At 40.1% G+C, this 16,046-nt stretch overlaps 1 protein-coding gene across 1 annotated transcript in view; it reads left to right on the forward strand.

Moving 5' to 3' along the window:
- Positions 1–16,046, forward strand: part of Sugct (succinyl-CoA:glutarate-CoA transferase) — a 552,732-nt gene that overhangs the window by 56,032 nt on the left and 480,654 nt on the right. Inside the window, exon 7 of the mRNA XM_090332615.1 lies at positions 5,256–5,347. Coding sequence (XP_090188741.1) covers positions 5,256–5,347 — 92 coding nt within the window. The remainder of the gene's footprint in view (positions 1–5,255; positions 5,348–16,046) is intronic.

The raw sequence follows: 16,046 nt of genomic DNA on the forward strand, positions 1-16,046 counted from the left end.
GTGGGTGGTGTCTGGAGTGTGAGCCTGTTCACCTCATGTCAGGAAGCACAGTGAGAGGAGCCTGTGCTCTGGGTGGTCTGCTTTTCCCCTTTGATCCCACTGGGCCCCCTAGTCTAGGGGCTAGGTCTTCTCCCTTAGTAACTTCACTGTGGAAATGTCTTCGTAGATACACCCAGAAATGTGCTGAAGATACTGCAGAGATCAGATCTCCCATCCCAGCCTCTGTGGCGTTTCATTCTAGGGTGGTCTATTTTGGGTTGGGTGGTGAGGAAGGTCTCATGGAAGGAAGAACATTTTAGGTAGTGCAAAGGCTCCAGGGTAGGATAATCTCTTGATATATTCAGTGGGCCCTGAGGAGACCAGAGCATTCAAGACAGGGCGATGCGACAGTGAGCACAACAGTGTCTGCCACAGCAGGCAGGCCACTCCAAGGGGAAAGTCTCGGCTAGAGTGATGAGAGACCTGGATCTCCTCCAGTTGACTTAGCCTGTAGAAGCTTTGCAGGAAAGTAGTTTACTAAGTACATGTTAAAAAAAAAAAGATCCCAGGGAATCCTGTGTTAGTGACTCATGCCTATGATTCTAGCTACTAAGAAGGCGGGGATATGCAGATCCTGGTTCGAAGCCAGTCTGGGCAGAAATGCCCGTGAGACTCTTTTCTCTAATTAAGCAGGAGTGGAGATGTGACTCAAATGGTAGAGTCAGCTTTGAACAAAAGAGCCAATAAAAATTATGAGGCTCTGAGTTCAAGTTCCAATATAGATTTATTAAATACCAAAATGAGTATAATCAGGATTGAATAGGTGTGACCATGAGCTATTCAGGGAAAATATTAAGAGATAAATCAATCTTTCCCCTTCAGCTTCTTCTCCCACATTTGACATGTTCTCAAGAGTTAGTGTTCACCCAGGCCACAAGATGGCAAGGTTGCTCCTTCGAATAAAAGTAAGTGGATGAAAGGAGAGCTGGAATGTGGGGAGAAGAGAGAAGAGAAGGGGAACAACAAAGAGAGAGAGAGGCAGAGGGGGGACCGAGACAGATAGAGAGACAAGAGATAAGAGAGACAGACACAGGCACACAAGCGCACACAGACACATACACAAACACACACAGACATGGACGCTGGAGTACTCCTCTGCTTTTCTGTAACTTCCTTAATTTTCCTCATCTCTTCCTTGAACATAAAGAACTAATGTGCTTAAAAGTTTCCCTCCTTTAGTGTAGATTTTGAACATAATTGGTTTTGAAATTGTGAGGCTAAATTAAAGAAATTATTTGGATTCTGCACTTAGCTATGTTTCATCTCTCTTTTGAACTTTCCATAAATTCCATTTCACATGTAGCCAACAGAGCAACTTCAGAAAACAATCCTGTTAGCTCCTTGCTTTAAAATTTATTATCCATGATTCATATTATGGAACTATTTATTATTATTAATGTCACTTCTCTTTTTATTTGCCCAACAAATATAAATCCCCCCCCCCAAATATTACAGTTGCATTTTTCTTGAGTCAGAATCAGGCGTAAGTAGCTCAAGTTAGCCTTAAACTCTAGCTCTTCCTGCCTCAGCCTCTTGAATGCTGTCATGGCAGATGTGCTGCAGCACAACCAACTAAATTGTTTTATTTTGTGGTATGGTACTGGGGTTTGTAGGCTCACCACTTGAATTATGTCCCCAGCCTTTTGTGCTTTTAGTTTATTTTTCAGATAGGATCTTGAGCTTTTGCCCAGACCAGACTTGGACAGCTATAATGTTGCCTCTGTTTTTCCAGTAGCTGGAATTATAGGAATGCACCACTACACCTGGCCCTAAAATTTCAAAATGTATAGATTATAACATAGAATTAGTGCTGAGACTAATCTTATCATTTCAATATATCTGGTGGGACTTTTCTCATTATTCTATTTTATAAACAATATGTAATAATACAATCTTTTATAGATTGATAGCTTGATTAACACATACTCAGTGATGCTCAATGGTTTTGAAATGTACTTCACACACACACACACACACACACACACACACACACACACACACACACCATAGAGCTTGAACTCAGGGCCCGGAAACTCTTCCTGAGCTTTCTAGCTCAAGGATAATACTCTACCACTTTTAGCCACAGCACCACTTCCAGTTTTCTGGTGATTAATTATGAGAGTCTCATGGAATCTCTTTGCTCCCTGGACTGGCTTCCAACCATGATCCTCAGATCTTAGCCTTCTTAGCAGCTAGGGTTACAGTCATGAGCTACTAGTGGCTGCTGCTGTTGCTGCTGCTGTGTGTGTGTGTTTGTGTGCATATATGTATATATATATATATATATATAATAAAACTGAATTCCTAAAATAAAACTGAGATTGTGATGTGATTATTGCCATTTGACAGATAACTACATAGAGGTTCAGGGAGAGTAAATGAATTTTTGAAGATTTTGTAGTTGGCAAAGTCGTCATTTGAATACAGACTCTCCAAATGTACAACTCATTCTTTTTTTCCCACTTCACAAGTGAAATAAGCAACTATTTATATATCTTTTTAATAGGAAACTAGTTGGAGGTGGCAATTTAAAGTAATTAGGATATTTATGCCTTCTACTCGTTGTAAGCTAAACAAAAACAGAACTTGTATCACATGGCATTTAATAAGCTGTTGGCTTTTAGGCAGGCTTTTATTTAGAACACTCCATTTGGAGCTGTGGTGATGGGGTGAGGGATGGGGGAGGGGAGGGCTCTTAGTTTGTACCATTTGAAGGGTTTAGGCTTCTGGCCAGATGCCCCTACTGATTTCTCTAACCTGGAGTGGAAGATACTTAATCCTTGTCTGGACTTCCTGTTGAGATAACAGGTGGTTCATGGAACACACAGTTTCCTACCTTATGGTACAGCTTTTCTCTGCTCCTTGAGGCCTGTTCAATGCTGGGAACTGTTGTGTTGAAGACTGGAAGTCTGGACAAGGGCACCATTTGCAAATGTAAACTAGCTGCCCTCAGATTCATTCTCTAAGGCTCCACATACATTTCTCTACTTCTGCCCAGGGAAAGTAATTATTTCCCTTATGATCCCTTCCTTGCCCGTTTAACATTTTTTTAAAATTGTCTTTTAGCAAGTTTACAGCAGGATATTTCACTGTTATACCTTCACACATGGTGAGGAAGCAGTCCAAGTAGCCCATGAAGCAAGGCCTTTGGCTCACCTTCTTTTTTGTTATTTCTAAAGCAGCATGTAAACTAGGCACTAGTGGCTTATACCTATAATACTAGCTACTCAGGAGGCTGAGATTTGAAGGTAGCCTAAGTAAGAAAGCCTGTGAGAAGCATCTCCAATTAAACACGCCCCCCAGTCCCTAAAAACCCAAATCAAAAGAACAAAGAGCCAGAGATGTCACTGTGGATCAAATGGTAGAGTGTTAGCCTTGAGCAAAAATGCTCATGGACAGCATCTAGGTCCTGAGTTCAAGTGCCATGACTGGCACACACACACACACACACACACACACACACATACACACACACACAACTAAAGCATTGTGCACAGTGCATATACAGTGTGTATAAATACTGTCTGTATACTAGCATAAAAGATGGGCTTGGGAAGCTCTTGACTAGCTCACTCTCTGGCTGGTAAATGGGATTTGGAGAGATTCATATAGCTCTTGATATACTCGTTATTATCCAATAGTACACAGCAAGGCTGAGAGCAGGTTTCTCATTTTATCATGGTTCTTGCTGATGTCTCCTCATGTCAGAGAGAGAGGGAGGGAGAGAGAAAGACAGAGACAGAGACAGAGAGACAGAGACAGAGGCAGAGACAGGACATGAAGAGAGATAGACCTTAAAAAACAAACAAACAAGAACACTTTTAAGCTGGGCAGTGGTGGCTCATGTCTGTAATCTTAGCTACTCAGGAGGCTGAGATCTGAGGATCACAGTTCAAAGCCAGCCCAGGCATGAAAGTCCGAGAGACTCTTAAATTAGCCACCAGAGAACTGGAAGTGGCACTGTGGCTTCAGTGGTAGAGCATTAGCCTTAAGCAGAAGAGCTCAGGGACAGCGCCTAGGCCCAGAGTTCAAGCTCATGACCGCCAAAATAAAACAAAGCAAAACAACCAAAAATCCACTTTATAGAGATGCTAGTGGCTCTTACCTGTAATCCTAGCTACTCAGGAGGTGGAGCTATGAGGATTGTGGTTTGAAACCAGCCCCTGCAGGAAAGCCCCTGAGACACTTAACGACAATTAACCACTAAAAGTCATAAGTGGAGTTGTGGCCTTAAGTGGTAGAGTGCTAACCTTGAGCAGAAAAGCTCAGGGACATTGCCCAGGCCCTGAGTCCAAGCCCTAGGATTGGCACGTGTGCGAGCACACACACACACACACACACACACACACACACACACACACACACACACACACATGCTTGCCTAGCAAGTACAGTGTCCTGGGTTCAATACCCAGTACCAAAAAAAGAAAACACAAAGAAATACAGTTAAAAAACCCCCCAAACAACCTGGGGTTTGGGGGAGGGAAAGGGGGATAAAACCATGAGAAAGAGTATCAAGGTTCGAGTAGTAATGTACCCACCACCTAATAGAAGTAACTGTAACCCCTCTTTACATTACCCCGACAATAAAGTACAATAATATTAATAATGAAAAAACCTACACAAGAGTTCTGCGAGGCAATATAATTAAAACATCTGTTCAGATTTTTATTTGTCATATATAGTTTTTGTATTTTTGTGAAAATATGTAAGCAGAATCTCGGAAGATACTATCTGGATTTATTTTATATATTGTCTTGTACAGATGGAAAGTGTCATATGCCTATTAGGGGAGGGTCTGGAGGTAAGTAAAAGGTAAAAAGGTGAGGAGGCTGATATGTAAGAGAAAAGAGTGATAATCCTATCATGGAATTGAGAGTTTTTCCTCCATGTGGACTATTGTCATGGAAGAATGTACGTATAATCGGATTTTTTTCTAGGAAAGCCAGAAATTTGCATTTTGTATTATCTCTTGATTTTTAATCCTTGACATCATAATAAAATTATTTTTCAACCCTCTGCAGGGTAGATTAAAACTTCCTGTCTATGGCTATAGCCTGGAAGTCATCAGTTTTTGACTCACTGATTAATACTTCCTTCTTCAAGGGGTGGTATAGCTCTAAAAGGAACAAATGGTGCAGGATGGGGTGGAAACAAATGGCTATATCACATTTCTGAGCCCGTCCCAGTGTGGATCATTTCTGTTCTTGTTTTAGGCTATGGCCAGACAGGACCTATGTCTCAGCGAGCTGGTTACGATTCTGTTGCCTCTGCTATTTCTGGTCTGATGTATATCACAGGGCCTGAGGTAGGTATCCTTCTTACTGAGTTTATAGGTTTCCTCTTCATGAACCTGTGGGGTAAACTCAAGTTAGTGTTAGGAAGCAACCCAGAAAAGCAAGTGACTATTAAAATGAAATGGAAGCTTGCCTATTACAGATGTACCAAAACCTAACTCTTAATATGGCCCCATGGGAAACAATAACCTGTTAGCAAGAATCAATAGACTAGGTAGTCAACAGATTTTACCTCATTATATTATTCAGTCAAAATTACTTTTATGTGATCATGGATTGCTGTGAGATAGAACGGCTAACTAGACAATGAAGGTTTACTAGTACCAGAGGGCTTAGATATGTACACATAGTAAAGGCTCCCCCCCGCCCCCGGAATATTCTAAATAGTTCTGTATTTGAAAACTCATCATTGAGGTTTCAGATATTGTGTCTGATTTGTCATATGCACTAGAGTTGGACAGTAAGGGAGTGATTTGAGACAGTAGCAATTTATCTCCATTGATGGTGCATTGGGACGTTCTTAAAATACCAGATAAATAGCCGCAGTGTGGTTTGTTAGATTAAAACATGGACTCTTGGGGAAAATTATGTAGACAGCATTAAAGTAAAACAGACACAAAATAGGAAAGGCTAGTAAACAAAAGCACTAAGAAGGATCCATTTAAAAACAAATGGGGGGCCGGGAGTTTGGCCTAGTGGTTAAAGTGCTTGCCTAGCATGCATGAAGACCCGGTTTCAATTCCTCAGTACCACAAACATAGAAAAAAGCTGGAAGTGGTGCTGAGGCTCAAGTGGTAGAGTGCTAGCCTTGAGAAAGTCCAAGGACAGTGCTCAGGCCCTGAGCCCAAGCCCAGGACTGGCAAAAAACCCCCCAAAACCAAAAAAAACAAATGGACTGGTAGGCTTATACCTCCAATCCCAGCAGGTTTTCCTTTAGTTATTTCTTCAGGAAATACTGTTGTATGTTGGGATAAACTGAGATAGAATAACCTCAGCTCTTCTCCTTTGCATTCTTATTTTGAATTCAGAACACTATAGGTAGAGCTGGTGTCATGGCTCAAATGGTAGAGTACATACCTAGTAAACACAAAGTCTCTGAGTTCAAATCCCAACATCACCATTAACACCCCCTAACTACAACAACATTGACAATAACAAAAATTATGAAGCACTACTGAGGTATTAATATCTTAAGATATGTTTTTACAAATACATAATTTTATTGTTATTAAGGTATTGTACAGAGCTGTTGCCATTTCACAATTGAAGTAATGAGTACATTTCTCTCCTTCCTTCGCTTTCCCCCAAACTCCCCCATCTCATTCTTGTCCACAGGCTTCATAATTCATTTTCCATGTGATGGATATGGACTACCATGATTGCTTTTATTTACCCTTTCTCCCTTCTTTTCTTCTTCCCTTTTTATTTCCCCTCAGAAGCTGGAAAAAAAAAAGCCACACATAAACACCATCATCATTACCACCACCACCACCACCACCTCCATCAACACAAGGTCTTTTTGTAATTCCTTCTTCTGTTTTATTTTATTTCATTTTATTTTTATTTATTTTTGTGGATCGTACCAATTGAACTCCACCTGGACACTGCCCTGAGCTCTTCAGCTCAAGGCTACAGCCCAACCCCTGGGCCTGGGTGTTGGCCCTGAGCTCTTCAGCTCAAGGCTTGAGCCAAGCCACACTTCCCATTTTGTAGCAGTTAGCTGGAGATAAGAGTCTCAGGTCCTTTTGTGCCTGGGCTGGCTTTGAACCTTGATCCTCAGATCTCAGCCTCCTGAGTAGCTAAGATTATAGGCGTGAGCCACCGCTTGGTTTATTTTTATAAACATGAAATATATGTATATAAGCCTTTGCTTAAGATATGCCAGGGAGGATTTTTCCCCCCATTCACTGAAATAATGGAGCATGGACTTACCTCTCTTTGTCCCATAGACTTTCATCTGACTAAGATGTTATTATTGTGACTGATTTTATTTAAGGGCACTAAATTCAGCTGGGACTATGTGAAATGTTTCCATCTGTTAATCTTTTAAATTTACTATTCAAGTGTTAAAATGATTGAGAAAACCACTGAGGTAAAGAGCAGCCACGGTTCCTTTGGTGCCCAGAGATGTATTTCTACAGAGATGTCCACATAGTATGGGTGCAGTTTTATATTTATGTATTTAAATTTAGTTTTATTGTCAAGGTGATGTCCATCGGGGTTATAGTTACATATGTAAGGTAGTGAGTACATTTCTTGTCAAACATAGTTTTTCTCCCACTTTTCCTCCCTCCCTAAATTGTAAAGTTCTTTTTGAACATATTGTCTTGTGAGTATGGCTGTGGCATTGGTTCACACTTTGTCTTTTGTCTTATCATTTTTTGTTCCCCTTCCTTCCTTATTTCAGATAAACATATATAAGACACAGGGTACAAAAATCAAATATAGTGACAACAGAGGATAAACCAAAGGGGGGAAAAAGAAAAGAGAAATAACTTCACATAGTATGGTTTTATAATGTATCAGTTAACTGTCTGTGTTACCCTTCTTGGTGACTTTTGGTCTGGCTAAGCAAAGAACATTTATTGAGCATTTAGTAGTTGCTAAACATTATTTATATACTTTGCATTTTAAAATCAGTAAACGTGACTCCTATAAACTATGCTTTATTCACCTACATGTAATTATATCTCTCTAACAGACCCCAGTACTGGGGCTTGAATGTAGGGTCTCCCACACTTCCTTGGCTTTTTTCTTAAGATTGAGCTACAATGCCACTTCTGGCTTTTTCTGTTTATGTGGTACTGAGGAATAAAACCCAGGGCTTCATGCATGCTAGGCAAACACTTTACCAGCCCCCCCCCCCAGTTTTTCATTAGTATAAATTAATTATAATGATATTTTATTGTGATACTTACATCTGATGTACTTGATCAAATCCATCTCGTCTGTATTCCCTTTCCTTAACCCTTTTCTCTTCTTCCTCCCTTTTTAAAAACAGTTTCTAGTGCATTTTATTATACACACACACACACACACACACACACACACACACACAATATACTTCTATCATGTTCCTTTATCACTTCTTCCTCCCCACCCCCACTGGGTCCTTCCACACATAGTCTACCTTTTGCAATCATGTTTTATTATTATTATTACTACTATTATTATTGGTTTAAATTTCACATTTGAGCAAAACAATGCAAAATTGTCTTTCTAAACTTGGCTTAACTCACTTTACATGTTTATCTCTGGTTCCATTCACTTTTCTTCCTTCAGATGATTCAATTTCATTCTTTTATTGTTGAACAACTCCCCATTGTATACACATATCGTATTTTTTTCTCTGATCATTGGTTACTGGATTCCTAAGCTGAATCTTTATCTCAGTTGTTGTGATATCACCTTGGTGTACAGGTCGGTCCCCTTGTTCTGTGTTAACTTACATTCCTCTGGATATATACTCAAGATGGTGCAGTGGGATCTTACGGTAGTTCTACTTTTAGTTTCTTGAGGAAACTCCATACTGATTTTCATAGGGGCTGTACTAATTTACATTGCTACCACGAGTGTGTGAGAGTTCTTTCTTCCTGCTCGCTGCATCCTTGCCAGCATTTACTCTTGCCTGTTTTCTTGATGATTGCCATTTTGACTGGGGTTATGTGGAATCTCACATTGTTTTGATGTTGAACATTTCCCCATGTATTTACTAGTCATTTGTGTTTCTTTTGAGAATTGTTTGTTCAACTTGTTTGCCCATTTTTAAATTGGATTATTTGTACTTTTAGTGTTTAGTGTTTTTGAGCTCTTTATACATTCTGGGTATTAATCTTTTGTTTGATGATTAGCTTTCAAAGATTTTTCTTCCATTCTGCGGGTTGTCGCTTCATTCTAGTAACAACAGCTTCTTCTGATGGTCAAAATTAAAAAAAAAATTAAACTTTTTAAAAAATGTAATCCCATTTGTTAATTTTTGCTTTTATGTGAAGTCAATTCAGAGGAGTAGTTTTCTGTGTCTATATCTTCAGTTCTTTTAAGATCTTGGAGTGGGTGCTGGTGGCTCACACCTGTAATCCTGGCTACTTAGGAGGCTGAGATCTGAGGATTGTGGTTTAATGCCAGCCTGGGCATGAAAGTCCGTGAGAGTCATCTCTAATTAACCACCAGAAAACTAGAAGTGGCACTGTAGCTTAATTGGTTGAGTGCTAGTGCTGAGCTGAACAGCTCAGGGACAGCACTTAAGCCCAGAGTTCAAGTCCCATGACTGACCCCCCCCAAAAAAACCTTTTATTCATTTTGAATTGATTTTTATACAAGGTAAAATATAGGGATCTGGTCTCAGTCTTCTATATATGGATAACCTGTTTTCTCAAGACCATTTGTTGAAGAGACTGTTGTTCCCCTCCATTCATCTTTCCTTTTCTCCTTCCTTCCTTCCTTCCTTCCTTCCTTCCTTCCTTCCTTCCTTCCTTCCTTCCTTCTTCCCTCCCTCCCTCCTTCCTCTTTCCCTCCCCCTCCCTCCTTCCTTCCTTTTTTCTGTCTTCTTTTTCTTCCTCCCTCCTTCCTTTTTCCTTTGGCAGTACTAGAATTTGAAGTTTGCACCTTCTTCTTCCTAGACAAGCACTCTACTACACGAGTTATACCCCAGTCTTTTTTTTTTGCTTTAGTTATTATTTTATTACTATTATTATTAGTTTGAACACAGAACTCACAAACGGATGCTCTACAGCTGTACCATGCCTCTGGCTATTTTTTGTACTGTTTAGTTTTGAGACAGGGCCTTACTTCCTGTCTAGGCATGTACCTGACCACAATCCTATTTTCATTTCCTGCCATGATAGATATGCTCCATCATGCCCAGCTTCTTCCATTGAGATGGAGGCTCAACTGGGTGCAGTGGCTTACGCCTGTAGTCCTAGCTATTCAGGAGGCTGAGATCTGAAGATGGCAGTTCAAAGCCAGCCCAGGCATGAAAGTCCGGGAAACTCTTACTTCCAATTAACCACTAGAAAATTGGAAGTGGCACTGGGGCTCAAGGAGTAAGGTGGTAACCTTGAGCTGAAGAGCTCAGGGACAATGCCCAGGCCCAGAAACCAAGACCCATGACTCACACACACACACACACTCATCTGAACTGCCTGGATCTGTGATCCTCCTAATGTCAGTCTTCCTGACAGCTAGATGATAGCCACGTGGTACCACAATTTAATGGAGAAAGGGGTCTTCTGTGTATACCTGAGCTGGCTCTTAACTCCAATCTTCCTCCTTTTAGCTTCCTAAGTATTGGGATTACAGCATGGGCCACCAGTGCCTAGTTTGCTTTAGTTATTTTCACATAGTGTCTCTCTAGTGTTTTTTCCAGGGCCGGCCTCAAAATTCAATCTCCTACTTATGGTTTCTGGCATAGCTGGGATTACAGATGTTTATCACTGTTCCTTATTGGTTGAAATGGGAGTCTCAATAACTTTTTGCCTGTGCTGGCCTGGATCTTCATTCTAATCTTCATCTCAAGTAGCTGGGACTGTAGGCATGAGTGACTGCACCCAGCCTTAAGGTATTTCTTACCTTACAACATATCGAGATATTATTTTCTCTTGATTTCAATATTATTTATTATTCATGTTAATATGTATGAAAAGCAATCAAACATATAGTGCTTCTATTTTTAGTTACTTTTTAAAGATGTAAGTAGTCTTTTAAGAATAAATCAATGTATTAATTATACAAAAGGATTTCAAACAGGCAGATACTGTACTTTGATCAGATTAGCTTTAATTGTATTACTTTTTACTCTATTCCATCTCATTCCTATTTTTCACAGGTTTCAGTGAGTTGTCTAATACCATCTTCATAACAGACACAATGTGCCATTCTCTTTTCTTCTTTCCAATCTCTAGTTCCCTCAGACAGGGGGGATGGACCGCTTGTGGCTGCTATGGACTTTTTCTGCAGCTGGAAATGTGGTTCTGTTGCCAAGGCCCTTGTGTTGTGCTTGTCTTTTAGCTACGGGCCTTTCCCCACAAAGGGAGCTGAGGCTGTGCTTGCAATGTTTTGCTGTTTTCCTCTACTTCTTTTTGTTCTTCTGCTGTCCTGCCACCTCTTTAATAATTCCTGAACTTCTTCCCCCCTTTCTTTAGAATATAGTCTCTATGGAGTCATTTAACTTTTCTTATTCACCAGCCAAAACTGTGGATGCTTGTTTTCCAAGTTGCTTCTCTCCTCTTTTATCTTTCTAGTGATGTATTCACAAAATAATAAAAATGAGGGACTGGGAGTTTGGCCTAGTGGTAGAGTGCTTGCCTAGCATGCACGAAGACCGGGATTCGATTGCTCAGTACTACATACATAGAAAAGCTGGAAGTGGCAGAGCCCTAGGCTTGAGCAAAAAGCCCAAGGACAATGCTCAGGCCCTGAGTTTAAACCCCAGGGCTGCAACATACATACATACATACATACATACATACATACATACATACATACATACATACGAAGTAACTATTCTCCATCTTCTGGAGACTTTAAAATAAAGAGGAAAAGGCATCTTAGCTATCTGACTAGAAATTTACTGTTAAAGGCAGGGCGTTGGACTAAATGACCCTCTGAGTTTTATTTTGTGTGGGTCATTGGACTTGAACTGTGGTCCCTGAGCTCTTCAGCCCAAGCTTACCGCCCTACCCCTCGAACCACAGCGCCACTTCTGGTTTTCTGGTGGCTAGTTGGAGATAAGAGTCTTACGGATTTTAGGGGCCGGGAGTTTGGCCTAGTGGTTAGAGTGCTTGCCTAGCATGCATGAAGACCTGGGTTCGATTCCTCGGTACCACATACATAGAAAAAAGCCGGAAGTAGTGCTGAGGCTCAAGTGGTAGAGCTCTAGCTTTGAGAAAGTCCAAGGACAGTGCTCAGGCCCTGAGCTCAAGCCCAGGACTGGCAAAAAAAAAAAAAAAAAAAAAAAAAAGAGTCTTACGGATTTTAGTGCCCAGGCTGGCTTTGAACTGTGATCTTCAAGTCTCAGCCTCCTGAGTAGCTAGGATTACAGATGTGAGCCAATGCGTCCAGCTCCTCTGAAAGCTTTTTTTTTTTTTTTTTTTTGCCAGTCCTGGGCTTGGGCTCAGGGTCTGAGCACTGTCCCTGGATTTTCTCAAGGCTCGGGCTCTACCATTTGAGTCACAGCACCACTTCTGGCTTTTTGCTATGTATGTGGTACCGAGGAATCGAACCCGGGTCTTCGTGCATGCTAGGCAAGCACTCTACCACTAGGCCAAACTCCCGCCCCCCTTTTTTTTATAGTTTAAGTTTAAAGGAGGGATTGTTGAATGTAGGATTGATAATTTATAGATCTTGGTACATATGAATGCTGTTTGGTTTCTTTTCTGATTCATAGCACAGAAACATAGTAATGGAAAACTAAAGCATAGAAACTGTAACTAGCATAGAAAGTATAACTAGGAAAGTTTTTTTTCCTTGAAGAACAATATGGATAGAAGTAAAATAACTTTTCAAACTCTATCCTAGTCTCTCCTTTAAAAATATCACATTTTTCCAATCATTCATTCCATTTTTTTCCCCAGTCTTACCCTATTTAAACTCATGAGGACCGCCAGCTAGATGGTATTTTGGGCATCTCTCTGTGGGAGCTAAGTCAAAATGATTTAGATGGTTTTTAGTTACTAGAGTCATGAAAATAGTGTGATTGGTGTATTTAAGGAATTTTTGAAAAATCCTTAATTTTGTGGTACTTTTTGTTGTTGTTGTTGATCATGGGGCTTGAACTCTGGGCCTGGGTACTATCCCTGAGCTCTTCAGCTCAAGGCTATCCCCTTATGTCTTGAGCCACAGTGCCACTTCTGGTTTTCTGCTGTTAATTGGAGATAAGAGTTTCATGGACTTTAGTGCCCAGGCTGGCTTTGAACTGCCATCTTCAGATCTCAGCCTCCTTAGTAGCTTTCAGTTATTTTGTTTTCCATTTTTACAAGTAGAACATGGTTCTCTGTAGATACATAAAGTGGTTTGAAATTCACTCAGGTTGCATAGAATTGGCAACTATTGTCACTATTGTGACTGTAGTTGGAAAAATGACAAATCAGCTCATGTCCTTATAATTCTTGCTTTTTAGTGATGATCTGAAAAGGAGAAAGATTGAATCTCATGATCAAATGATAATATGGAGGTAAAGTGGTAACAGAAGAACAGAAGCTTTTGGATCAGAATCCCGAAGTTCCATTCTAGTTGTGTCATTTTGCAAAGTTAGTTTGATGAGTTACTTTGTTGTCTGTATATTTCTTTCCTAATCTGCAAAGTAGGAATAAAGTTGGTGCTTACAGCATTATTGTTGAGTGTCAAATATGATGGGATATGTTAGAAACATTTTTAAAAAGTGAAGGAATGTTACTTGTATTGTAGACTTAAAGAAGACCCAGAGAGAAAGCTTCTTACTGTTTTACTGACTACAATCTAGTTGAAAATTGAAACCTGATAATGAAACTTTGATTAAGGAAGGCAAAAGAGTCTTGCAAAATGGTCGAGGCAGTAGATGTGGGTTATTGGATTTGGGATATCCACTTGACTTCACTACTAAATAATTAATTGTAACTTGTTTTTTCTATGCTAGTCCTGGGGCTTGAACTGAGGAACTGGGCACTGTCCCTCTGCCTCTCTGTGCTTGAGCCACAGCACTACTTCTGGCTTTTTCTGTGTATGTGGTACCAAGGAATTGAACCTAGGGCTTCTTGCATGTTAAGTGAGCATTCTACCTCTTGCCCATGCTCCTGGTCCAATAATTGTAACTTCTTACTGTATTTTCTTAATCTAACTGTTTCTTAGTACATCATCTGTAATAAGAATATGCATTTAATGACTGTAAGCAGCAAGTTAGATAGTAGTTTTGAAAGTACCCAATAGATACTATATGTTATAAATCCCGCATCTCTGTGTTATACCTTTAAAGTTTAGAAGGAGCAGAAAGGTTTAACCTATTACTAGAAAGAAATGGACAGCATTAAGTTATGAATTATAGACAGCATGTTCCATTCTGCTATAGTCAGTCACCTATCTGATGTGGTGAATGCATCCTGGGATGAAATTCAGAGAGGTTTTTCATTGTCCTGTCACTCATGCCTCAGTTGTCTTCTTTTCTTCCCTCCCTGCCATCCCACTTTGTGATGTTTTGCCTGTGCTTTGTTGAGGTTGAGCTGGAGTTCTGTGAGTGCACGATGGATTGGGAGCTTCGAACCTTCAAGATGTGACTATGTGAAATGTTTTTCTGGTTCTGGTCTCTAGGTGAAGCAGGAAGACCTTTCTCTTTGGGACTGTCTACCACTCATGGCCTTCGAACAACAAATATAGCTTTTTACTCCTCTCATTTTTTTTTTTTGGTGGGTCATGGGGCTTGAACTCTGAGCTTGGGCACTGTCCTGAGCTCTTTAGCTCAAGGCTACTGCCCTACCCCTGTAGTCACAGTGCCACTTGCCATTCCGGTTAATTGGAGATAAGAGTCTCACAGACTTTAGTGCCCAGGCTGGCTTTGAACTGCGATCCTCAGATCTCAGCCTTCAGAGTAGCTGGGATTACAGGCGTGAGCCACTGCGCCCCGCACTCCTTTCATTTTTAACCATAAGGGAATTGAACTCTATAATGTTTGGGATATAGAGTAATGATTTATATCAGATATCTTAGTGTCACTGAGGAATCTAGGTGATAGGTTTTGTTATATCTATTTGTAGGAGAGAGAGTGAAATGAGAGGAAATTTTACTTTGAGTTCCATGTTTTAGCTAATAAATGGAAATTATTTCATGTACAGGAAATATTCCTTTGGGGGAAATTTGTAAATGAACACCACTGTATGTTTTTGCACCCATGAGTGGTTGGAGTAGGTTGTGCTTGGAATGGAAGAGGTATAGAAGATGCTGGATAGTTGCAGAGTCTGAGCCCATGAAAATTGAAGTGAGCTTCTGTGACAACCTTGTGTTGTGAACCCTAAAGTCTTTTTTTTTTTCTGTTAGTCCTGAGGCTTGAATTCAGGGCCTGAGCATTGTTCTTGGGCTTTTTCCCTCAAGGCTAGCACTTTACCACTTGAGCCACAGCACCGCTTCTGGCTTTTTGACATTTGTGGTACTGAGGAATCGAACCAGTTCTTCGTTCGTGCTAGGCCAGCACTCTATCACTAGACCAAACTCTTGACCCTAAAGTCCTCTTTTAATCAAATCACAGCATTGTTTTATTCCCCATACGCCTCTTTATTCTTCTATTAAGATGTTGTTCTTCCACAGATTATATAAATTCGTATACAAGACAAAGGGTACAGAAAACTAAAACAGAAAACAAAGAAAACTGCATATAGGACATAGTAAGAACTTCTTGTTTCCAATTCTTTAGTTCATGTTGATATGCTTTATTATATATGGTCTTATGCACTTAGCGATCAGTCTATTGAGATCCCTGGTTAAAAATATCATAGATATAATGTATGTGAAGTAATGCACCTTCTGTCTGGTGAATATAATGTAACCCTTCTATTAATTACAATAAAATATATGAAAAAATATCATAGATATATGAGGGAATTACAAATGAGAGAAAGCATGCAACCTAATTTTCTTTGGGCCTGGCTTACTTCATTTCATATATTTTTTTCTTTCCATTTCCTTAAAAAACGGCGCAGTATCATTCTTTCTGCTGTAAGCATAGAACTCCACTGTGTATATATACCA

This window comes from Megascapheus bottae, chromosome 5 (genome assembly GCF_031878675.1).
Source record: "Megascapheus bottae isolate mThoBot1 chromosome 5, mThoBot2.hap1, whole genome shotgun sequence".
Classification (NCBI taxonomy): domain Eukaryota; kingdom Metazoa; phylum Chordata; class Mammalia; order Rodentia; family Geomyidae; genus Megascapheus; species Megascapheus bottae.